General features: G+C 42.8%; 2 protein-coding genes across 3 annotated transcripts in view; one reads left to right on the top strand and one right to left on the bottom strand.

Moving 5' to 3' along the window:
• Positions 1 to 5: 5 nt before the first annotated feature.
• On the bottom strand, positions 6 to 8,214 carry APEX2 (apurinic/apyrimidinic endodeoxyribonuclease 2). Its single transcript, XM_004443226.3, has 6 exons — positions 7,959 to 8,214; positions 6,870 to 6,953; positions 5,729 to 5,909; positions 5,034 to 5,180; positions 4,212 to 4,281; positions 6 to 1,308 (listed from the first exon to the last, which is right to left on the bottom strand). The coding sequence occupies exons 1-6, from the start codon at positions 8,110 to 8,112 to the stop codon at positions 400 to 402; spliced, it is 1,545 nt and encodes a 514-aa protein (XP_004443283.1). The 5' UTR covers positions 8,113 to 8,214; the 3' UTR covers positions 6 to 399.
• Positions 8,215 to 14,390: 6,176 nt separating this feature from the next.
• The window catches only part of PFKFB1 (6-phosphofructo-2-kinase/fructose-2,6-biphosphatase 1), a 94,834-nt gene continuing 84,048 nt past the window's right edge, over positions 14,391 to 25,176 (top strand). For both annotated transcript variants that reach the window (XM_087426932.1, XM_004443224.3), the window contains exon 1: positions 14,391 to 14,487. In XM_087426932.1, coding sequence (XP_087283058.1) covers positions 14,391 to 14,487 — 97 coding nt within the window. The remainder of the gene's footprint in view (positions 14,488 to 25,176) is intronic.

Here is a 25,176-nt window from a genome sequence, read left to right as displayed (position 1 = left end):
CATGGTACACTAAAACAAAGACACAAACTTTATTTGGGCACAGATAAATTTCCCAGCAAGGAAGGAAGAGGTTTGAAATCACAAATTCCTGGGGAAACTGGTTCCTGTGTACTTCTGACAGGAATGTGGGAAGTGGGATGGGGGTCTGGGTCCCAGCATTAAGGCACAAGAAGCTCACCAATGAGGAAGAGCTAGGCAGGAAGAAGAGAGAGGAAGACAGGCCTTAGAGGAGGAAGAAAAAGAGGAAAGGGAGGGGTCCTTGAGGAAGGTGGAGGAGGACGAAGTGGAGGAGGAGGAGGGGAAGGAGACCTTGGAGGAGAAAGAGCCAGCATAGGAGGGAGCTGGCCTTGGATCATGTACAGGGCTGACCAAGCCAGACATCCCTAGGCCTGGGTTGGTTTAGCTGGGCCTGCTCCAGAGGAAGAAGTTGCAGCGGGAGGAGGGGTCAGTGGGAGGACCACGGGGCCTGGCACACATGTAGAAGTGGCGGCCCAAATTGGGTCCTGGCTTTTTCACAGTTCGCATCACACATGGCTCCCTGTGGCCCCCGCAGAGGGGCATGGGCAATGGGCCCCCCAGCACAGACTTCCAGAACGAGGTCCGTACCTCCTTATCATCCTTGGCCTCTGAAGCCTTGGCCTGCTCCTCCGCCACTTTGGCCATCACCTCCCCTTCTTGGGTCTTTGTGGTCAGGAGGGTGCCCAGGCTAGGAAGCTCCAAGTCGGGAGAAGCTTGGGGATGGCTGGACGATGGCCGGAAGTAGCTTGTCAGGTTTTTTTGGCCTCTGCTGGAGCCAGCCTGACTTGGCCGAGGCCTGGTTGAGCGCACACAGGCTTTGTTTTGGCGCATCTGCACCTGGGTTTGATTGCTGAGCTGCAGCGCTGACTGCCTGAACACAGAATCTTGTTTGAGACGAACTAGGAAGCGAAGAATCTTGAGCTGGGTGCCTGCAAACTCAGGGAGGAAGCGGGTGCATAGAGCCGGGCACTGTTTTGCGGGCACAGAGGACACACTCAAGACTGCACCCACAGGGCAGTGGTCAGAGCCCATCACCTCAGGTAGCAGGAAGGAGGCCTGGAAGGTGTCTATGACCAGGGTCCTGTCCCCCAGCACATAGTCAAGCCGGGAGCCATAGTTCAGATGGCGGGCGCCAGTGACTACCGACCAGCAGGTGAAGGCACCCTCCTGCTTTGGCTGGAAGCACCGAAAGCTATCAATGAAGGGCCCTACATGGGACTCAGCCTGGCACCCCAGGTTACTGAGCAAGCCATCCATCCATTTGCGCCCTGGGTCCTCTTCAAAGCATTCCTGGGGAAGGAGAAGGGAGATGAAGAGAGAGGCAGAACTATATGTCTAGAACTGAAAGGGACTTAGACTAATTGCTTCATTTTACAGACAAGAAAATGTGGTTGTTCCAAAGAAGACTACTGCTCAAGGTCACACAGTCCAGAACTGTCAGAGCTGGGATTCAATTTCCATCCTTACTGATTTAAAAGCCCATGCTTGTTTTTCCCTCTGCATCAAGCTACATCTGCATTGTACTAGTCCAAAAATGCCAAATCTGAAAGTTTGTTGTTTGCTTAATCAAAGCAATTCTCAGAATTGCTCACCTAAAAAACGGAAAATAGGAAGTTAAAAGTGGTTATCTCTAGGAAGTAGGGCTGGGATTAGGAGTTAAGAAGACTGTTGCCTTTTCATTTAAACCCTCTGGCACTATTTGGCTTGTCTTGTGTATGTCAAAGCCCTCACTGGCCATCCCTCCCTCCTAAGCTGAGGGGCTCCAGGGATCTATGTCTGAATACTTCCTTTGGCTGTGATCCCCAATTCATTCATCCATTCAATCCACCTACCCACTCATTCAATGCAACCATGTTCAAAGAACACTGATTATATGCCAGGCATGATGCTAGAGACAAACTGGGAACCTGATCTCATCCTGGAGACTAACAAGGCTTCCTATCAGGAAGAGATCTGGAGCTGAGAAGTGAAGGCTGAGCAGGAGTTAACCCCAGCAGAGGGTGTTACAAACCGAGAGAACAGCCTCTGTAAAGCACCTGTGGAGGGAAGGGGCAGTATACCCAAAAGACTTGAGGAGAGACCAGACCAGGGGCCAGAATACCAGCAGGAGATGACTATCATAGTCCATGCAAGCAAGAGATGATGGTCACTTAGACTAGGGTGGTGCCAGAGAAGACAGACAAAAATGAAATTATGAGATGACTTGGAGCTAGAACCAACAGTACTCACTGACTAATTGAATGTGGGAAGGGGGGGCACTGAGAAGAAGGACAACACTAACACGATTCCCAGGCTTCTGGTTGGAGCAACCAAGAGGATGATGGTGCCATTTAGGGAGATGAGAAGACTAGATGAGCTGGTCTTTTAGGAAGTGGACATACTCTGCTATTTTGGAAAGACTGTGTGTGTCATGTGACCTGGTACTATTAATTCTCTATTCCTGGAAGGAAGAATGTAAGAGGTGCACTTGAGAGATCGAGGATAGTTCTGAACTAAAGAGAGAAGGCATAAAGGTATATGACACTATCACAGGAAGCAGAAAGAAGAGACTGAGCAAATGCCTGATGAGGAATATGGTAGGGAGGGACTGAAGGCTCAGACTTTGTAGTGTATACTCCCTTCCCCACCACACTACCACCACCATTCTCTCATTATCTCACTTCTGCTCATTTTCCTAGCTGGCAGCCACATCTATGTTTATGTGGCTCTTCTTTTTTTTTTTTTTTTTTTTAAGATTTTATTTATTCATTTTTTTCCCCCCAAAGCCCCAGCAGATAGTTGTATGTCATAGGTTCACATCCTTCTAGTTGCTGTACGTGGGACTCGGCCTCGCGCTGGACAGAGAAGTGGTGCCTTGGGGCGCGCCCGGGATCCGAACCCAGGCCGCCAGCATCAGAGCGCGCGCACTTAACCGCTAAGCCACAGAGCCGGCCCTATGTGGCTCTTCTGCAAACTAATCAAGGAATCTTCCTACAGCCCCTTCTTTGAGTCAAGCCCAGTGCTGAGTTGGATTGTTCCAGCATAAGTTACTGATCTCTCCCTTCATGAAGCAAGCCAAGATGAGAACTGGCCTGGAGATTCTAGGGCAGTGGTTCTCAAGCATGACTGTACAATAAAATCAGCCTGGGAGCTTTTAAAATATACTGCTACCCTGGCCCCACACCCAATACATTCTGATTTAAATGGACTGGGATGGCACCAAAGTATTGACATTTTTGTAAAAGCTCCTTGTTCTAATATGCTGTCAGGCGTTGAGAACCATTGGCCTAGAGGGACTCAGAGATGAGAGGTTCATACAAGAAAAAAAGACAGAAGGGAGGGAATGCCCACCAATTCAGGATACAGTGAGAAAAGCCAAAATGAGAATAACTTTTGCAATGGGCAGAGGAGATGACTTGGCTGGAGTGGACACAGTGTGTAGGGGTACTGAGGATGGAAATGGAGACTGGGCACAGACCACAAAAAGCCTTGAATGCCAGGCCTAAATGTTTTCTCTGCATCACAGAGGTAACAGGGAAGTATTCAAGGTTCATGAGCAGGAAATTGTGAATTAGGGAAATGGTCAAGGCAATGTAGAGTTCAAGGCCCTCGAAATCTGGCCCCCAAAGGGCTCTCCGGCCCCATCTCCTGCCACTCATCTCCCTTCCCATGTCCCCTCCTAACAAGAATGGGACTTGCAGTTCTTCATGCTCACCAGGCAAATTCTAACCTTGCAGCCTTTGTTCAGGCTAGAATGCTTTGCTCCTCCCACTCCAAAGCTCTGTTCTATTCATCTTTTAAGATTCAGCCATTTTCAGATGCCTCCCCTGATATCCAGTCTGGCCCAGGAATCCCATTTCTGGGCTCCCCTAGCCTCCTGGGCTGCCATCTCTGCTTTATCCCTGAAGATACCATTCTATAATTAGCTGATCATGTGTCCATAGTCCCTCACCATGCTGAGAGCTCCGAGGGGCCAAGAGCCAGAACTCACTAGTAACTGAGTCCCTAGCACATGGCTCAGTGCCAGGCCAGGGGCAGGGTCAGTAACGTCTATTGAATGAATGAACAATCCTCAGTGTTTTGAGAATAGTATTACAAACTAAGCTTTGCTTTTCCATGAAGGAAGCTGCACCTGGGCCAAAAAACAGCATGGGTTCCCTAGCTGACTAGAACTACAATCAGGCATGAGGCTAGGGACATAGAGAGAGCCTTACCAGGTTGACTGCATCCCAGTGGTCAATGGGGCGGTGGGCTGTATTCAGGTCACCCAGAATGATCACATGGCTGAAAAACACAATGTAGGATTGTCAACTAGACATTAAAGAAAGGGAAGAAGTAGTCTTGGCCCATCTACTTTCTGGTGGCCCAAGAGCTCAGATAGGCCACCTCCTACACTGAGGCCAAGATGGGAGCCAACAGCAACTCATGGAAGCCTATCTTTCTAATATTACCATAACCTTGCTGCCTTTTATGCCTGACCAATCCAATTCTATCTCCAAAGGTGACATCATTCCGTTAGATATGATTATCTCACTGATCTCTACTTAATGGCATCTTTCTGGTCCTTCAAAGTTGAGCTCAGGTACCATTTCCTCTAGGAAGCATCCTTTGATTACTCTAACCCACCCTTTCTTGTCCCTCCCTGGGACAACACTTTTTTCATTTGCTCCCAGGCACTGTACCTTCTTCATCTCATTTCATCCTTAAAACTATTCTGTGAGGTAGGGATTCATATACTCATCTGACAAAAGAGAAAACAGAGGTAGGGCTAGCCTTGGGGCTCACAGTGAGTAAAAGGAGGAACCAGGATAGATGCTCAGAGGTATCTGAGTACAAAACCCATATTTGTGTCACTTTACCTGGTCCTCACAGCTCTTAGAGAACAGGGCCTATTCAGATAAGCATACTGGTGTCTGCAACTAGGCTGTGAAGGAACTCAAAAGACAAAGATCCCATATCCCTTCCAAAGGAGCTTGACACAGGGCTGGACACCCAGGACAAACTCAAGGAAGCCTTGCAGCCCAGGCTTGCAGTACCTGCCAGCTGCCAGGAGGGCTTCTGCTCGGATCTGCAGCAAGCGATAGAAGCGCATCTTAAAGGCCAGCCGCTCAGGCTTCCCAGGGTCCGCGTGGGGGCAGTACACGTTGATTAGGGTCAAGGTCTTCTCCTTCCCTTCCCACGTGCTGGGGAGAAGAGAACTCCCTCAAAAACGGGGGTCATTTTCAATCCTCCCCCCCCCCCACATCATGTGGCCTCCACTTAACGACCGTCTGCAGGATGGACGTGAAGGAAGTGCATAGAGAGACATGAATGAGCTGGCATGCACAGGACCTGGGGACTGACTACAGATGAGGCAGAAAGAGGGGCATCTAATGACACTCAGGTACCAGGTGATGGTGCTGCCATTCACAAAGATAGGACACCCAGAAAAGGAGCAACTTGGGGCAACGAGTTCAGCATTGGCTAAGTTGCTTTTGAGGTACCTGTGGTAATAAGAGAGCTGGACCTCCCAGCCAACCCCCACTGTAGAGATGGGAAACTCAAGGCTCAGAAGGGAACATGATTTGCCCAGGGTCACACAGTAAGTAGCCCAGAGAGGACTAGAGCACAGGAAAGGCAAGTTTGGGAAGTTTCCCATGGTGAATGCATGTTTATAAGGTGAGCCTCAGAATCACCACATTCACAGAGTAGAACCAGCAGTGCTCAGTGACAGGGGTTTGAGGGCTATTACCGGATCTTGTGCTGTGTGAGGAGGGCCCGGCCCTCACTATCCAGAGTCCGAAGCTCTTCTTGGGTAAACTCATCCATGTTTCCATAGCAGCCCACGTCCCCATTCTGAGTGGCAAGTAGGCCACTCAGGCCTTCTTCAGCAGCCACTGGGGTAGCGTTGTCCTTACAGAAGGTGGCTACACCTAGAGACAGACAGGGTATTCTCAGTAGGCCTGGCAGCCAATAACCTGTTGCACAACCTGTTGCCTCCACACAGGTCACCTGAGTCATTTTCATCAAGTGTGGCTCTATTGAGGACTCTCCCAACTCAAGGGCCATGAATGGCTCCCTAGAGCCTGGGCCAAGTCTACTCAAACCCTGGAGTCTCAGTTCCTTCTTCTAAAAAAGCCACAGAAGTTATAAACCAATGTGACCTCAATAAAAAAAAATACATACATAAAATAATAATAACAATAAAAATAAAAATCCACAGACTAATAACAGCTAATATTCTAAGTGTTTTACATGGATACACAGTAAGTGCTCAAAAAGTGTTAGCTATTATTATTATCAGATGGGCTAATTCACTTAATCCTTGTAATAGCCCTAGGAGGTAGATATTATACCCATTTTCCAGCTGAGGACCCTGAGGCATAAGGGTAAGTAACTTGCCAGAGGGTACAGAGCTAGGAAGTAAGCTAGGATTAAAACCCAGGCAGTCTGGCTCCAGAGCTCACACAATTAAGCACCATACTATTGTGCTTCTGAGGTCCAATAGGATAATTTTAAACACAGAAACTATCCTTCACATAGTTTTGTTTTTGTTTTTTTTTTTGTGAGGAAGATCAGCCCTGAGCTAACATCCATGCCAATCCTCCTCTGTGCCTATCTTCCCCCACTTTATATGGGATGTCGCCACAGCATGGCCTGACAAGTGGTGCCTCGGTGCACATCCGGGATCCGAATCCGGGCCACCAGCAGTGGAGGCGCACACCTAACCGCTATGCCACGGGGCTGGCCCCTATCCTTCACATAGTTTTATGTGGCTTTAGCTCTATGAACTAAAAGCCTAAGTTTCTTATTACCTTCTCATCAAATATTGGAAACCCTTTCCCCCTCCTGCCTCCATCACTAATTTAAGGTCCCCAGAAAGCCCCATTTACCCGAATAGCCACTACGGTTCCGGCTGAAGCTGAAATAGGAGTTATAGCCCTCAATGATAGCCAGGGGCTCTGTCAGTACATCTCCTGGAAAAAAGATGTAAGATTATGTCAGAGATAAAACTAAGACCCAGGACACACAAAGGCCTGGAATTACAGTTATCGGCTAACTCCTTGCACACATCAGAGCCAAAGTTGGGAGAGAAAATGAAGTATCTATGATTAGAGGGGGAGCTAGAAGGGTGGGGACTAGAGACAGAATTAATATCAGAATTAGAAGGAGGGGGGAGACCATGGAATGGGAGGTGAAGAATTAGGAGGGAGGAGGCTTGGTGACTAGGTGACTGGAGGGAGCTGAGGGTGGAAAATGGGAAGAAACGAGAGGGAACTGGGAATCTGAGCTGGGGGTAGCAGGTAGGACAGAGAGGGAATTAGAGGATCTGAACTAGGGATGGAGGGAAAAGTAGTTAGGTAGTCTCAGAGGGGAGTGGGTGGGAGAGGGAAGGAATCAGGGGATTGAGCTGGGGGTGGGAGAGGGAATTAGTGGGTCTAAGCTTGGGCTGGGACATGAGGTAGGAATGATGAGAGGCTCTGAGCTAGGGGGGAGAGATGAGGGTAGGGATAGGGAAACTGGGGATCTGAGATGGAGGTGTAAAATGAGGAAATTAGGAAGTCTGAGCTGGGGGCAAAGATGGGTGGCAATTAAAGGATCTGAGCTGGGGGCAGGAAGGGGGAATTAAGGGCCCTGACTTGGGAGTGGGAGATGGGCAATGCGGGGAGGGGACAGGAAATTAGGGCGACTGAGCTGCAGCAGCAGCAGAAGTGAGAATTAGAGGCTCTGAACGAGGATAGAGGTTGCCAGGGGGAGGGAATTAAGGTTCTGCTGAGGACAGGAGATGAAGTGGGAATTAGGAGATCTAGGTGCAGTGAGAAATAGGGGTTTAAGGGGGAGGGGATCAGGATTCTGAACTGGATCTAAGGGGAGGACTCTAAAGATAGAGAAATGAGCAAGTGAAATGAGATGCGGCAAGGGGAAAAAGTTAGCAGAAAAGAGAAAGTATAGTAGGCGGTCCTGGATTCTTGAGCGCTCACTGGTCACTTTGGTCTCCTGGAGACAGACAATGTCGGCATCCAGCTTGTCCAAAACGCGCCCCACGGCCATGGCAGTACAGTTGCTGGGCTCTTCGTATACCCCTTGCAGGGGTCTCCGGATCCCATTGATGTTCCAGCTTACCACGCGCAACATCTTGACAGCGAATCTCAACGCCTCCCAGCCCGCGCCAAAGCTAGGCGCAAGCGAACTGCTGGACGTCCCGAAGTAGGCCAGGCCCAGCCCTCCGCGCGCATTTGCGCAGGCGTTCTCGTGCGTGCCACGAAAGGGTCGGACGCACGTGGGGCGGGGCTTCAAGCCCCTCAGTTCTCATTGGTGGGAAGAGGAGACGGTGAACGGGGTGGCGCGGTCGCCTAGGGGGAATGAATGGCGAAAGGCAGGCCTTCGGTTGGGCTCCTGCTCCTTCCGCTGCACACTGGCCCAAGTATCTGAGTCTGACTGCGTTTCTGCTCTGCTCAAAAGTCACCTTGGTGGTTCCGATTATTTACAAACGGGATTTCGCCACTTTTTCAGCAGTGGAACCGCGCCGAGCCCGAAGCCCCGCCCCCAGTGCGACAGACCGCCCTCCGAGTGCGCAGATGGCTGTGGCGCCCGCGCCCTGAGAGTAGCTGATGTAACTGTGCTTGCACGGGAGGGGGTGACGCCCGAAGGGAACTTTGCGGGCGGAGAAGGGAGCAGTAAGAACCACTGTAGTGGAATAAGACTTAGGCGAGGGCCTCTGGCTTTAGAGGGAGAGGCGGGTAGGAGGCTGTCTTAGGCCCGCCCTGTAGCCATTGTTTGTCTTGGGCCTTATGACATCCTTAAGGACCTGGCCTGACACATGCTTTCTCTTGGCTCCATTTCTCAGATGAGTAAAATCGAGGCCCAGAAAATTTAAGTGGGCTACCCAAGCTCCAGAGCAGCGCTGTCTCCCAGTGTAGTTCATGGCTCTTCCATATGCATTATCTCATTTCATTCTCAGAACAACCCTGTAGGGGCATTAAGGCTAAGTAAGAAGTTGAGTGAATTCACCCCAGTCTCATAGAAGTGATAGAGCTAGGATTCAAACCTTATCCTAATCAGCTCAAGGAATTCTTTCCTAAGTTTTTCCTAACCACGCACCTCCCCAGTTAGATCTTTTCCTCTGGGCCTGCCCAGCACTCTATGGTCCATTCTGTGACAGCACTTATCACAATGCACACCTACCATTGATTTCTATTTCTGTCACTAGACTGCCAGCAACTTGAGAGCAATGACCATGTCTGATTCATCTTGTTAGCCCAATTCCCTAATATAGGGCACAGCATGTATTAAGAGTCAATAAGTATTTGTTGAATGAATGAACAAAGGGCAGTAGCATCAACAGGTTAGTGACTTGTTTTTGAGAACACAAAAATAGAAAAAATAGACAGGGCCAATGTCCAGGGAAGAGAATAACTCTGCATCGTTAGGTTCCTCATCCACAATTGCAGCATAGTTATTTTTCCCCAGAATTCCATAGCCTTAGAGCCATTCTCAGTGTCTGCAGAAAAGATCCAATGAGCTGCTTTTCCTCCTGGAGGACTTAAAGGTTATCTTCAAGTTGTTGCCATCATAAAATAGCTCTTCAATTAAAATAAAAATTTTAGTGCTTTGAGCTTTTTCATGCTTTGGTGGTTATTGGCTCAGGATTGAATCCCAAGAGTGGTATAACTAGGACAAAGGAAATGAACATTTTTATTGCTCTTGCTTCATATTGCCAGATCGCTTTTCAGTAAGGGATTGTGCCCATTTACACTGAAGACCAATCTGAAACTCAGTCCCAAGGAAATCCAGATCTTGACTGTCTCCATTGCTGGTTTTAATTCCCCCATTCTGCAGTGGCTTGTTAATATTAGTTCTGACCTTTGGGGCAAGGTGAACACATGGTTGGCCTGAAGGGAAAAGGCTCCGGGTGGCTCAGGAACTTCTTTGGCAACTACAACAGCTGATATTTCAACAGAGCACACACACACCCCTCTTACCAAGGGTACTTCCGAAGCCTTCCCAGGGAACCAACGAAAATCTCCAGGCTCCCTCTTTGACGCCACCCACTGGACCTGCTTTGGGGGTCTAAATGCAAGAGAGCTGTGTGTCGGATAATTAGCGATGGAAGAAAAAACCTCTAGGAGAACAGGTAGGTGAGACAGAAGGAAAAATAGATAGGAGTTACACAAATCCAAATCCATTCTTCAGGCTCTTTGTAACGTTTTCTTTGCATAGGTGGTCAATTAAAGTGTGCATTAAAGGGTATGGGAGAATTGGGAAAAAGATGAAATCTATATCTAATTATCTATTTATCTATCATCTATTCTGACCTGTCTTTGTGGGACACTGGCCCAAAGGGCAGCTCCCTAGCACCTTTAGAAGTCTCTCTAACGTGGTCTATCCAGTTTTGCATGAACTGGATGAGTCAGGTTGGGCTGGTTTGCTGTGTCACTTTGAACAAACTTTTTAGCTTCTGTGGGCTTCAATAGCCTCCTCACTAAAATGGAAATTGAAGTCCCTAGCCTACTTCCCTCAGAGGGCTATCTCAAGGTGAAGAGGAGTGGGAGGACAGGAACCAAAGCTCTTTGGAAATATTTCAGGACTTCTATGCTCTGTCTGAGATTAGTGATCCTGCTTTTTCTGTAGCCTCTATAGGCAATACCACTCACAACCTTCCAGCTGCTCTTTTCCCTAAGTGACTATGGTCTGTGGAGAGCCACTTCTAGGACCAGGGTGCAGTGAGCCTGCATGAGGCTGAAAATAGTGGGGGAATGGTAGGCCAGGGCAGTGGCTAAGAAGGAAGTAGATCCTAGGCTGCTACCACAGAAGGCCTGATACTCACATATAGGCACCTGACCTGGAAGTATGTGGCCAGTCTCCCCTCCACACCCTAACCCCCCACAGATGCATTCACACCCACACACTCCAAGAATTACCAATAGGGAGACCACATCTGTGATTCTGTTACCCATCAGTCCTGTCTTGATACTGCTTTTAATGGGATTCTCCCAAACACCCTGTACTTTGAGAGGATGCTCAGGATCTGTAGGCCTCAGGAAGTCACACTGTATGCTTTTCCTCCCTAAAGTTAACCCCATTTTAGAATTTGCAGCTCAGCTCTTGGCCTTGAATGAGTCTCTGATACTGAGTGAACCCTTTTTCTGCAACTAGTTAATTGGACATTTTCAGAGGGGACTTTATTCTTTCTTCTATTCTGTTCTGCCCCATTCAAGGTTGAGAAACTTTCTAGATGCCACATTCTACCTTCAGACCAAGTTAGTTCCCCTACCCATTTCTCTGCAGAGCTCTCTGTTATGACATTTACCTTGTTGAATGGGGATTATTTGTGCACATGTCCATCATCTAGGGCAGAGAGATGTAGATTGTACAAACACTCATTGAGCAAGTGTCTCCTCTGTGTCAGGGCCTGAGCTGGACACTGGGAACATAGATCACAGATAAGGGAGATCCAGCCCCCATCCTCAAGGAGCTCACAGTCTAGGAGGGAAGTGGACTGGTAAAACACTGGTGTATACTTGCTCAGATAGATGGAAGCATATAGGCAATATGAGAACCAAAGACAAAGCCTGTCCTGAGGATACAGGGAAGGCTTCCCAGAGGAGGCGAACATTGAACCAGGCCTTGAAGAGTGAATCAGATTTCGTTGAGAATGGAAGGGAAGAGAAGGCATTCCAGGCTGAGCAAAGGCCAGAGGCAAAAAAGTGCATGGCATGTTTTGAGGCGCAGTGAGCCAGGCTGAGGTCTTTCCATAAACCTTGTTTAGTTCTCCTGTTTCTGGGATCACAGTTGATAACAGTGGTTAAAAAAAAAAAAAAAAAAACAGCAAAAAACAAAAATTCGTTCCAGGCAGTTTTAAGTTGGGTTTTTAAGCCCGGACCCCAGGTTTACGCTTTCAGACCTTGCCAAAGGCCCACTAGCCTCCAATCTCAGATTTCCTGCTGCTAAAATTATCTTTTTGCCTCTTGGTAGGGTCATGAGGACAAAATTGTAAACATAGAAGAGAGCTTCATGTGACTGGCTCAATTACCTTGGACAAGGCACTTTCCCTCCCTAGACCTCAGTTTCCCTATGAGGCTAATGAGAATGTTTGTAAGGAGCAACTAGGATAAGGAAAATATTGTTGCTTTGTGGGCCCTGGAAAACATACATGTAAAGTGTTAGTATTAAGATTATTTGCATTAGCAGAGTGAAACCATTTAGGAGACTTATTAGGATTAAGAGAGTTGTATCTCTTCCAAAGTCTAGTCCCGAGACTCTAAAATTTCTGAGCTAATCTGGAAGACCACATTCTTAAATCAAGCTTAATTGATCAATTAACCAAAGGAAAGCCCTGGACTGGGAGAAATCAGGTCCCTAGTGTCCTACTTCTGACTTGGTGACTTATTTGCTACAGGACCTTAGGAAAATACTTCCCCTCTCTAGGCCTCCATTTTCTTAGCTGAGAGAGTTGGATGAAACAATTTCTAGGGCATTTCTGTATCACCAAAGCGAAAAAGTAAAAGTGAATTCATCTTTCTAATTGATTGGCAGGAACTCTTTATTTATTATAAAGGTTAACTCTTTGTCATAGTATTGTAAATTTCCTTTATTGAGTGTTTCCTGAATGCTCAGCATTACATTAGAAGTTGCAGATTAGCCAAAGAGGTGATTGATCATTTACTTCACAAAGGGAATCACAGTGTTAGGTAATATATTTTGAGCTTTTCCCCAGGTTGATTTACATGTATTAACACGTTGAATCTTCAACAACTCTAAGGGGGTAGGTACTCTGATCAGATGAAAAAACTGAGGCACTGAAAAGTCTTCTCTCCAGGGTCTCACAGCAAGGAGCAGAGGTGGGATTCCACTCAGGTAGTATGGCTCCAGAGCCCATTGTTCTTAACCACTGTGATCCACTGCCTCAATAGATTCATTTAGATGGGCAGGCTCTGAAATGTATTGAAAGTTTGGTATGATTTATACACAACAGCTGGAGGGAATCTAACCCTTGTGTAGACTAGGACGCTGAGAATGTATTTTAGGGAACTTCTTAAAAGGCAAAGTGGACCTGAGAGCATTGGAGGGAGGGGATTGGAGATTTCTGTCCCCTAGAGATTGCCCCTGTGTAGCCCAGCTCAGTGGCAGAAGGTTGAATTTCCTTGTAGCCAATGACTGGAGGTTCATCAGGGGGTGGGAAGGTTGCAAAAGAATGAAATAAGAACACACTTGGACATCGTCCAGGTAAGCTGTGCCGTTAGATGAGTTCCACAAACAAAAGCCTCAAAACAACCAGGGCAGGGGAGAGGGTAAAGCAGAGACATCTAGGTGGGATGGCTCTGGCTTATGGACTTGTCCTGCATTGAGGCCATTGCTCCCTTCTCCCCACACTCCACCTGCTGCAGCCTCTACCCTAAGCCTAGATCCCCATGGCTTGGCATGAGGAACTTTAGCCTGGTTCTGGATCAGATCACGATGCCTTTCTCTCTAGGGCACCTGATGACAGATGGCAGCCATGTGGGCAGTGCTTACTGTCTCTTCCCCCAGCAATGGCTATATTTACTCCTTTACCTGAGGTGTCAGGTTTACTCTGATTTGTTTAGCCTTGGCTAGAGAGATCATAAAGATGATTGGATAGTGCCCGTCTCTCCAAGAGTGGCCCGAGCAGCACATTTTAGGATGGAGAGGCCTTTCGGTAGGAAAGGCAGCAGAATTCAGGGGAAGACAAGAGTTGCAATGCCATCTTGTGGGGAAGGGTTAGGCAGTGAGGCAGTGAATCTTCTACTTCCAGTCGGGGCCTTTGATTGCTTGCTCAAAACATTGCAGTTTTCAGTAGGGACTCTGTGTTTATGTGTTTGTACTTGGGAACCTTGCATTTCTGATGTGTAGCTCTGTTTCTGGGTTGGAACTTGACGTTCTACTTGGGCTCGTTTATTATTTCAAAGCAGCAAAAGCTGCTAAGACCTGCCCCCATCACGTTTGCCTCCCCCACACACACAGGATGTAAGCACATGATCTTTAGTCTTTTATTTGCATACTCGTACTAGTCCTGTCTTCATTGGAGGGAAGTGACTGGCCAGACCTGGGCTGTCTTGCTGGCTGCCTTCCTTGCTGGGCTTCAGCTTATCTCCTATGTACACAGCCCTTGGAGTTCAGAGGCCTCTCCTGACCTCTGCCCAACCTCTCCCTCTCTGCACCCATGCCCCCACTGGTACACACAGGAGCAGAGGCAGACAAGGCAGGCAAAGACTAGGAAAGAGGAGAGGGGGCTGGAGACGGGCTGCCAGAGGGCTCAGAAGCCCAGCGCACCTCCCTGTCCCAACTCTGTCCACCTGCTGCTGTGGCCACAGCAACAGAAGAGACAGCTAGTAAGACAGGAAGTGAGGCCCGGTACCTTGTGGACAGTGGTGTCATTAGCTGCGACATCTAAGATGTCTCAAGAGATGGGAGAGCTCACCCAAACCAGGTTGCAGAAGATCTGGATTCCACACAGCAGCGGAAGCAGCGGGCTGCAACGGAGGAGGGGCTGTAAGTGGGGTTTTCTTTCATGGGCTTCAAAGTGGCAGTAGAGTGGGTATAGAAGAAGAGCAAAGGACATGCCCCCTATCCACTGCCACTCCACCCTGAAAGTTGGACTAGACAAGCAGCTGGATGAAATAGCTGAAGGATAAAAGGCTAATGTCAGAAAAGGTAGGGAAAGAATGAGAAAGACAGAGAGAGAGAGATGAAGACAGAGAAAAAAATGAGGATTAGGTAAACTCCATCTTAATCAGAGGAATTTTTGACTAGGAACTTTTTCTTTCTTATCCAGAGCTTATTTGGAATGCATCTTGTTTAAAATTTGCTGTTTCCAGTTTGGAACTGTTCATTGCTAGCCTAGAATGTTTCATTTAGTGAAGCTTCTGGAAATTGGTCCTGTCTGATAGTGCGTGGGTGAAATAAGGTGATGGTTCCTGGCATGGTTTCTCAGGGGACAGGTGCTGCGTACACAACAGTACCATGTCATTGGTCACTTTTGCTCCTCCCCTGTCTCAAGCCTCTTCTAATAAGTTTATACTTGACTGGGTTGGGAAAGGCTCGGTGTCCTGTCTCCTGCATTGCCTTCTTGGCACACGTGGACACTATTTCTGCTCTGGGGATTTGAGAGAGAAGACACTCAGTCTCTCAGGGACAGCCTGCTGGTGTAATGTTCACTTTGAAAATTTAAGAAAGAGTAGGAGCAGAGGAGAAGCAAACAAAACCTGTAAATATTTTTTTAAAAAACTGGAGTATACCTTTTCCCATAGATAACAGGGGACGGTTTTGGACCAAGGTGCTTCCTCCCCAAGGATTATGGCCTGAGGAGCCATAAGGTGGGCAAAGATAAGACAGCTGTGGTCTGTGGAACCCAGAGGACCAACTGACCAAGCTTCCACCATGCTAATGCTAGAGGAGGTCCAGGCTCAAGGCTAGTGGGGGGAGAGATAGTTGCTTAGAGGAGCCAGGAAGATGTAGGATGTAGGGTATGGATGGAGGAAGAAGAGGAAGAGGGGAAAAAAACCTAGCCTCCTGTTCTTCTTCCTCCTCCCTCCACCAGCAGTTTCATGCACTCATCTGGAGATCTAGGGAATCTGGATGAGACTGGGAATTACACACCACCCCCACCCATCTAGCCACTCTTGGTCCTTTTCAAGGGGCTGTTGGGTTTGGCTGGCAAGCAAGCAAGCCACTCTCTGCATACTTGGGTTCTCCAGAGTTAGGACCCTAATATTCCTGGGAACTCTGTCTTTCAGGTTGGAGAAATAATATACATAAATTACCCAATATAGTCTCTGTCACATAGAGAGTACAAGATAAATTTGTGCTCACTTTAGTTCTGAGCCTCTCTTTCCTCAGCTGCAAAATAGGATTAATACCTACCTCTCTGTGTTGTGAGAGTGATTCAGTGATTCAGAGGTTCTGGATCCAGACTGCCTAGGTTTGAGTCCCAGCTCTGCCACCTCCTGCTGTGATGACCTTGGACAAGTCTCTTAACCTCTCTGTGCTTCCATTTCCTCATGTGTAAAATGAAGTCAATAAGAGTATTATTGTGAAGATTAGAGAACTGAAGCATATAAAATGCTTAAAAGAGTGTCCAGCTCATAGTAAGCACTCAATAAATGTTGGTTATTATTATTATTTTAACAAAAGATGTGTAGTCTTTTTGCCCATCATATCCCCAGCATTAAGCCTGGAGCCAGGCACATAGCAGATACTCAGTAAATGGTCACTCTGTGCTACTTCCACGCTACCACTCACCATAGCCAAGCATGGGGCTCTGTGTGTACAAGACAGTCACTCATTAGTGATTAACTGAATTATGTCAGACCACAGATGTAATAAACTTAAATAGTGGTTGCCAAGTCCTGCCCTGGACAATGTCTGCTTCACCTCCCTTGCTGGTGAGGCCAGGCTATTTACCCCAGAAAGATCTGAATTACCTTTTGCTTGGAGCATCCTCTCTAGACCTGCCTGCCCCTAAAGGGGTCAGTGGGGGAGGGGAGGCACACGATCACTTAATGACATTGTAAATGCATTAACATGTGAAAAGTGCTTGAACAGCTGTATATATTTATCTGTGACTTGTTTTTCTTGTTCAACGTTATGCTTTGTACGCCATGTATATTACTGTTGCGTGCAGTTGTAGCTTATTTATTCTCCTTGCTGTGTGAAATTGTGTTTTGTGAATATCCCACGGTTTGTTTATCCATTTTACTCTTGATGAGCATTTAGGTAGCTTCTAGTTTATGGTTATGAACAATACTGCAATGAAAATTTTTGTCCCCATAAATTTTGGAATCAGCTTTTCAAGTTACACACACACACACACACACACACACACAAAACAAAACTTTTGAGATTTTGGTTGGAATTACATTCAATCTGTAGATCAATTTAAGGAGAGTTAACATCTTTGTGATGTTGAGTCGTCTGTAAATGTGGTGTGTCTCTCCATCTATTTAGACTTTTTTCATATTATTCGAGTGCAGTTTTATGATTTAAAACGGTTTTCACATCATTGTTAGAATTTTTTTTGCTTATTTTTATTGCTATTGTAAACAATACCTTTTTAGAAAATTACATTTGGTAGCAGTTTATTGTTAATGTATACAAACATAATTGTGTGTTTTTGTATACTGCATCTGTAACTAGCAAACCTGATAAACTTTCCTATTAATTTTGATAATTTGTATGTAAATGACAGTTTTGGTTTTTCCCCTCCAATCCTTATAATTTTTATCTCTCTTTCTTATATTACTGCGCTGCTAGGACCTCCTACCTCCAATACACACACACCCATTTTCAGTACAATGTTGAATAAAAATGTTAATATTGTACATTTTTAGGTTGATCCTAATTTTAAAAGGAATGCTTTTAAAGTTTCACCATTAAGTAAGTTTGCTGTAGTTTTTTGTAGATGCCATTTAACAGGTTAAGGAAGTTCCAGTTTATTCTTAGCTTCCAATAGGAATTTTTTTAAGATGACTAGATGTTGAATTTTATTAAAAGTGTTTTCTGTATCCACTGAGATAACATGTTGATTTTCTATTTTAGTCTGTTAATGTGAATTACATTAGAGTTTTTTTGTGTGTTGAACTAATCATGCAGTCCTAGGATAAATAAAAACTGCTGGATTTAGTTCATTAATATTTTAACAGTTTGACATTTTGTTCATAAATGATATTGGTCTGTAATTTTTCCATTCTCATGTTTCCCAGTTTGATTTTAGTGTCATAAAATGAAGTGGGAACTATTTCCTTTCATTGTATTTTCTGACAGCAGTTGTACGAGGAACTATCTGTTCTTTAAATATTTGGCACAACATCCAGGTAAAACCATCTGGGCCTGGTGTCTTCTTTGTAAGAAAAATTTTAACTGATATAGCCTTTCAAATAGTTATGTAATCCAGTTTGCTATTTCTACTTGTCAGTTTTGTTAAGTTATGATTTCCTAGGAATTTTTCTCTTTCACATCACTTGTTAAATTTATTTACATAAAGTTCTCATCAGATTTTTTAAGTCTCTGTTGCCTTTGCAGTTATATCCTCTCTTTTGTTCTAACATTGTTTATTTGTACCTTCTCTTTTTTTCTCTTGATCAATCTTGCCAGAAGTTTGTCACTTTTATAAGTTTTTTAAAATAATCAACTTTTGGTTTTTTGATTCTTTCTGTTATGTCTTTGGTCTCTATTTAACTAGTTTTCTTATCATTATTCTATTTCTTTCACTTGTTTGGATTTATTCTGTTGTTCTTTTTTTAACTTTTGGAGTTGGATGTTCAGCTCATTAATTTTCAGACTTTCTTCTTTTTGAATGTAAGCATTCAATGTTATAATTGGCCTACTAAACAGGGCTGATATTCCATAGAGGCACAATTGTATGGACATATGAATATTTTAAATATTTCTAGACCATTTGGTAAATAGGCACTGCTCCAGGCTTTCTTAGTTTCTCCACCACTTAGCGAGTTGCCCTGGCCACCTCAGTACCTTTCCCAGGACCTACTGATTACCATCAAGCAACTAAAGGGTTAGTACCTGGCACAGCAGGAGGCCTCCAGTAATTGGTGCCAGCCCTTGGGCCAGTTTCTGATTTGAGAGATCAGTGCCCTTGCCATTTCCAGTTTGATTCCATTCTCATTAGAGAACAAGCTTCGTATGATTTCAGTTCTTTGAAATCTATTGAGATTTGCTTTATGGACCAACATATTGTCATTTTTGGTAAATGTTCCATGAGCACTTGAAAAAAGGTACATTTTACAGTTGAGTTCAGTGTAGTATATACTTCAATTAAGTCCTGTATTTTAATGTGGCTCAAATGCTCTGTATTCTTCTGGGGTTTTATCTGCTTGTTGATATGGAAAATTTGTTAATGGCCCCTTATAACTACGTCAATTTTGAAGCTTTGTAAATAGTTACAAAGAAATTTACAATTGCTATATCTTCCTGGTGAATTGAATATTTTATCAATGTGTAAGGAAATTATTTCTGGTAATGTAGTATCGTTGGCATTTTGCCCTGCAATCATTCTTTTTCCTGATATTAATATACAGACATTAGCTTTATTCAGCTTAATATTTACCTGGTATATCTTTTCCTATACTTTTTTAAAAATTGTTTTTGCTAGAGATGTAATTCACATACCATAAAATTCACCACTTTAAATTGTGTAACTTAGAGGTTTTTAGTATATTCACATGGTTGTATACCATCACCACCAATTCCAGAACATTTTCATCACCCCTGAAAAGAAACCCCATACCCTTTAGAGTCATTCCAGATTCTCTCCTCCCCTCAGCCTCTGGCAACCACTAATCTATTTATTGTCTCTATAGATTTGCCTATTCTGGACATTTCATGTAAATGGAATCATACAATATGTGGACTTTTGTACCTGGCTTTTTTCATTGGGCATAATGTTTTTAAGATTAATCCATGTGTAGGTACTTCATTTCTTTTTATAGCTTAATACTATTCCATTGTGTGGATATACTACATTTTGTTTATCCATTCATGAATTGATGGACATTTGGGTTGTTTCCACTTTGGGCTATTATGAATAATGCTGCCATGAACATTCTTGTACAAGTCTTTGTGTGGACATATGTTTTCATTTTTCTTGGATATATACCTAGGAGTGGAATTGCTGAATCATCTGGTAACTCTATAATGCTTTGAGGAATTGCCAAACTGTTTTTCAAAGTGGCTTCACCATTTTACATTCCCCAAAGCAACATATGAGGGCTCTAATTTCTCTATGTCCTCACTACTACATGTTATTCTCCATTTTTTTATTATAGTCATCCTAAGTGGGTATGAAATGATCTCTCATTCTGATTCTCATTTGCATTTCACTGATGACTAATGATGTTGAGCATCTTTTCATGTACTTATTGGCCTTTTGTATATCTTCTTTGGAGAAATGTCTATTCACATTCTTTGCCCATTTTTTAATTGGGTTATTTGTCTTTTTATTGGGTTGATTTTTATGTGTTCTTTATATATTCTGGAAACTAGACTCTTATCAGTTATGTGATTTGCAAATATTTACTCCCATTATATGGGTTGTCTTTTCACTTTCTTGATAGTGTCTTTTGAAGCACAGAAATTTTTAATTTTGATAAAGTCCAATTCACCTATTTTTTCTTTTGTTGCTTGTGCTTTAGGTGTCATATCCCAGAAACCATTGTCTAATCCAAGGTCACAAAGATTTATGCCTTGTAAGAGTTTTATAGTTTTAGCTCTTGCATTTAGGTCTTTGATCCATTTTGAGTCAATTTTTACATATGATGTGAGGTAGGAGTCCAACTTCATTCTCTGCATGTGGATATCCAGTTGTTCCAGCACCATTTGTTGAAAAGACTCTTCTTTCCTCCACTGAATTGTTTTGGCACCTTTGATGAAAATCAATTGACCATAAATTTGAGAGTTTATTTCTGAGCTCTTAGTCTTATTCCAGTGATTTATGTATCTATCCTTATGCCAGTACCACACTGTCTTTATTACTATAGATTTTTTAATTAAGTTTTAAAGTTCGGAATTTTGAGTCCTCCAACTTTGTTCTTCTTTTCCAAGATTATTTTGGCTCTTCTAGGCTCCTTGAATTTCCATGTGAACTTTAGGGTTAACTTGTCAATTTCTGCAAAGAAGTCAGCTTGGATTTTGATAGGGATTCTGTTGAATCTGTAGATCAATTGGACAGTATTAACATTTAACAATATTAAGTCTTAGGTCCATGAACATGGCATATTGTTCCATTTATTTAGGTCCTCTTTAATTTTTTTCAACAGTGTTTTGTATAAACACTGTTGTTGTTCAGAGTATAAGTTTTATATTTCTTTTAAGTATTCCTAAGTATTTTTTGATGCTATTGTAAATTGAATTATTTTTCTTAATTTCATTTTGTTTACTTTTGCTCCTTTATAGAAATATAACTGATTTTCATATATTGATCTTGTATCCTGCAACATTGCAGAACTCATTTATTAGTCCTAATAGTTTTTTAAAAAACTTGGAATTCTTTATATGTAAGATCATGTCATCTGAAAATATAGTTTTATTTCTTCTTTTCCAATCTGGATGCCTTTTATTTCTTTTTCTTTCCTATTTACCCTGACTAGAACCTCTAGTACAATGTTGGAAAGATGAGGTGAGAACAGACCTCCTTTTCTTGTTCCTGATTTTAGGTGGATAACATTCAGTCTTTCACCATTAAGTGCAATATTAGCCGTGGGTTTTTCATAGATGTCCTTTATCAAGTTGAGGAACTTCCCTTCTTTCTTAGTTTGTTGTATGATTTTATCATGAAGGAGTGTTTAATTTTTCAAATGCATTTTCTGTATCTATTGAGATGGTCACGTGGTTTTTGTCCTTTATTCTCCTGATGTAGTATATTACATTACTTGATTTTCAGAAGTCTAACCAACCTTGCATTCCTGTAATAAAGCTAACTTGGCAACAGTGTATAATCTTTTTTGTACTTTGCTGGATTCAATTTGCTAGTACCTTGTTGAGGACTTTTGCATCTATATTCATAACATATTGATCTATAATTTTCTTTCCTTCTGATATCTTTGTCTGTCTTTGGTATCACAGAAGTAGTGGCCTCAAGGAATGAGCTGGGAAATGTTTCCTTCTCTCTGTTTTTTGAAATAGCTTTTGAAGAATTGGTGTTAATTCTTTAAATGTTTGGTAGAATTCATCAGTGAAGCCATCTAATCTTGGACTTTTCTTTGTGGCAAGTTTTTTGATTACTTATTCAATCTCTTTACTGGTCAATTCAGATTTCTTTTCTTCTTGAGTCAGTTTTAGGAGTTTGTATCATTCTAATAATTTGTCCATTTCATCTAAGTCATGTGTTCTGTTGGCATACAGTTCCTCATAATATTCCTTCATAATTCCTTTTTATTTCTGTAAGGTAAGTAGTAATACCCCCTCTTTCATTCCTGAATTTATTAATTTGAATTTTCTCTCTCATTTTTTTCTTAGTTAATCTAGCTAAAGGTTTGTTAATCTTTTCAAAGAACCAACTTTTGGTTTTGTTGATTTTCTCTAATGCTTTCCTATTTTCTATTTAATTATTATATCCTTCTGGTTCACATATTTGTGAATTTCTCAATGATCTTTCTGACATTAATTTCTAATTCCACTTCATTGTCATTGGAGAACATACTTTATATGATTTCAATCCTTTTAAATTTATTGAAGCTTGTTTATGGCTTATAATATGATCTATCCTGGAGAATGTTCAATGTGCACTTGAGAAGAATGTATATTCTGCTGTTTTTGAGTGGGTTGTTTTATAGATGTCTGTTAGGACTGGCTTGTGTATGGTATTGTTTAAGTCTTCTATATCTCTGCTGATCTTCTGTGTAGTTGTTCTATTCATTGAATTGTCTATTTCTACCTTCAATTCTGTCAGTTTTTTCTCCATGTATTTTGGAGCTGTGTTCTTAGACATATATATTTATAATTATTCTATATCCCATATCGATTGACCCTTTTGTCATTATAAAATGTCCCCACATATCTCTAGCAATGTTTTTTAGCACCTATTTCATCTGATATTAGTATAGCTACTCCAACTTTCTTCTGGTTGCTGTTTGCATGATATATGTTTTACATTCTTTTACTTTCAACCTATTTGTCTTTGAATCTAAAGTGTATCTTCCATAGGCAGCATACAGTTGGATCTTGTTTTTTTAACCAATCAGACATTTTTCACCTTTTGATTGGATTGCTTAATCCATTCACATTTAGTGTTATTATTATTGTAGCTGGATTTTAAGGTGCCCTTTTTCTTTTACTTTTTAATGTAGCTCATGTCTTTTTTTTCTTTCTATTCCTCTATTAGTGCTTTCTTTTGCATTAAGTAAATGTTACCTGGTTTAATATTTAATTCCTTTAATGATTTTTTTTTCACTATGTATTTTTTTGTTATTTTCTTAGTGGTTGCTCTAGGCTTTCAATATACACCTTAGCTATCAGAATCTACTTCAGATTTATACTAACTTAATTCCAATGAGATCTAGAAATGTTACCCCATATAGCTCTGTTCCATCTTCACCTTTTGTGCTATTTCATACATATCATATTTTTCTATATGCTAAAAAACCAACAGTATATTGTTATAATTATTATTTGATATAATTTTATGTTTTAAAGGATCTCATAAAATTATGGAGAGCATGTATATATTTACGAAGTTTTAATATTTACTGTCTAGTTCTGTTCATTTGTTCCTGTGGGTTTGAATTACCTTCTTGTGTCATTTCCTCACTCCAATATACAGTCATGTGCCATATAACAATGTTTCTGTCCACAACAGACAGCATATACAACAGTGGTCCCATAAGATTAGTACTATATAGCCTAGGTGTGTAATGGGTTATACCACCTAGGTTTGTGTAAGTACACTCTATGATGTTTGTACAATGATGAAATCACCTAACAATGCATTTCTCAGAACATATCCCTGTCGTTAACTGAAGCATGATTGTAACTCTTTGTTTTGTGACTTGGATAGGCTATCTTAGTGAAATCTGTTTCCCTGCAGTGTGAAGCCTTTGGTGTTACTTCTTGGAGGACATAGCCTTTGGGCTCACTTTGACTATATCTTTCCCTGATCTCACTCTATTAAGCTGTAAGCCTCATTTGGTATTGTACTCTAGGCTCCACTAATTGCTAGCTGATTGCTCCATTTTTTTTACAATGCCCTGAGGCATACATTGCTCAACAGTGTTATCCAATTAAACTCTGGAAAAGGTAGTTTTTGAAGTCAGTCTTTGAGGTTTCTTCAGACCCCAGGAAGGCTCTTCTTAACTGGCTCTTTCTCTGGTGAACTAGCTGGCCTATGGTTTATCTTGTTGCTCTTAATTAAGTGGATCTATTGTTTTTGAGAGCACCCTTAGGCTTGAGCATATCTGCACTTTTTTTTTTGATCAAGCAATGTTTATTTAAAAGGACAAGCATTAACTCACTGCTCAGCAGTAATTTTTGTCTTAAATTCAGTTTCCACACCTACATGGTTCTGTTCTTGGATTCTTCTATTCAGAGGCATAATTGCCTATACGATTTTTTTATTGTGAAATTTTTGTTGTACATTATTGTTTATCAGTCACCATATAAGTGCAATCCTCCAGCCCTTGTGCCCACCCCCCACCCCCCTAGCCCCTGGTAACCACCAAACCGTTCTATATGTCTGTGTGTTGGTATATCTTCCACATATGAGTGAAATCATGCACTGTTTGTCTTTCTCTTTTTGGATTATTTCACTTAAAATAATAGCCTCCAGGTCCATCCATGTTGTTGGAAATGGGACGATTTTGTCTATGTTTATGGCTGAGTAGTATTCCATGGTATATATATACCACAGCTTCTTTCTCCAATCATCAGCTGAGGGACACTTGGGTTGCTTCTGTCTTGGCTATAGGGAATAATGCTGCGATGAACATAGGGGTGCATGAGCCTCTTTGGATTGTTGATTTCAGGTTTGTTGGGTAGATACCCAGTAGTGGGATAGCTAGATCATAAGGTATTTCTATTTTTAATTTTTTGAGGAAACACCATACTGTTTTCCATAGAGGCTGCACCAGTTTGCATTCCCACCAGCAGTGGTTAAGGGTTCCCCTTTCTCCACAGCATCTGCAGCATTTGTTGCTTTTTGTCTTGGTGATTATAGCCATTCTAATGGGTATAAGATGATATCTTAGTGTGTTTTTTTTTTAATTTCTTCTTTGTTGCAGTAACATTGGTTTATAACATTGTATAAATTTCAGGTGTACATCATTATACTTCTATTTCTGCATAGATTACATCATGTTCTCCACCCAAATACTAATTACAACCCATCACCACACACATGTGCCGAATTATCCCTTTTGCCCTCCTCCCTCCCCCCTTCCCCTCTGGTAACCACCAATCCAATCTCTGTCTCTATGTGTTTCTTTATTGTTGTTATTATCTACTACTTAATGAAGGAAATCATACAGGATTTGACCTTCTCCCTCTAACTTATTTCACTTTGCATAATACCCTCAGTGTCCATCCATGTTGTCACAAATAGCTGGATTTCATCATTTCTTATGGCTGAGTAGTATTCCATTGTGTATATATACCACATCTTTATCCATTTGTCCGTTGATGGGCACTTAGGTTGTTTCCAAGTCTTGGCTATTGTGAATAACGTTGTAATGAACACAG

Source organism: Ceratotherium simum, chromosome X (genome assembly GCF_057802395.1).
Source record: "Ceratotherium simum simum isolate JZ-2026a chromosome X, ASM5780239v1, whole genome shotgun sequence".
NCBI lineage: Eukaryota > Metazoa > Chordata > Mammalia > Perissodactyla > Rhinocerotidae > Ceratotherium > Ceratotherium simum.
The sequence above is the reverse complement of the archived record's forward strand: the minus strand, read 5'-3'. Positions and strand labels throughout refer to the sequence as shown.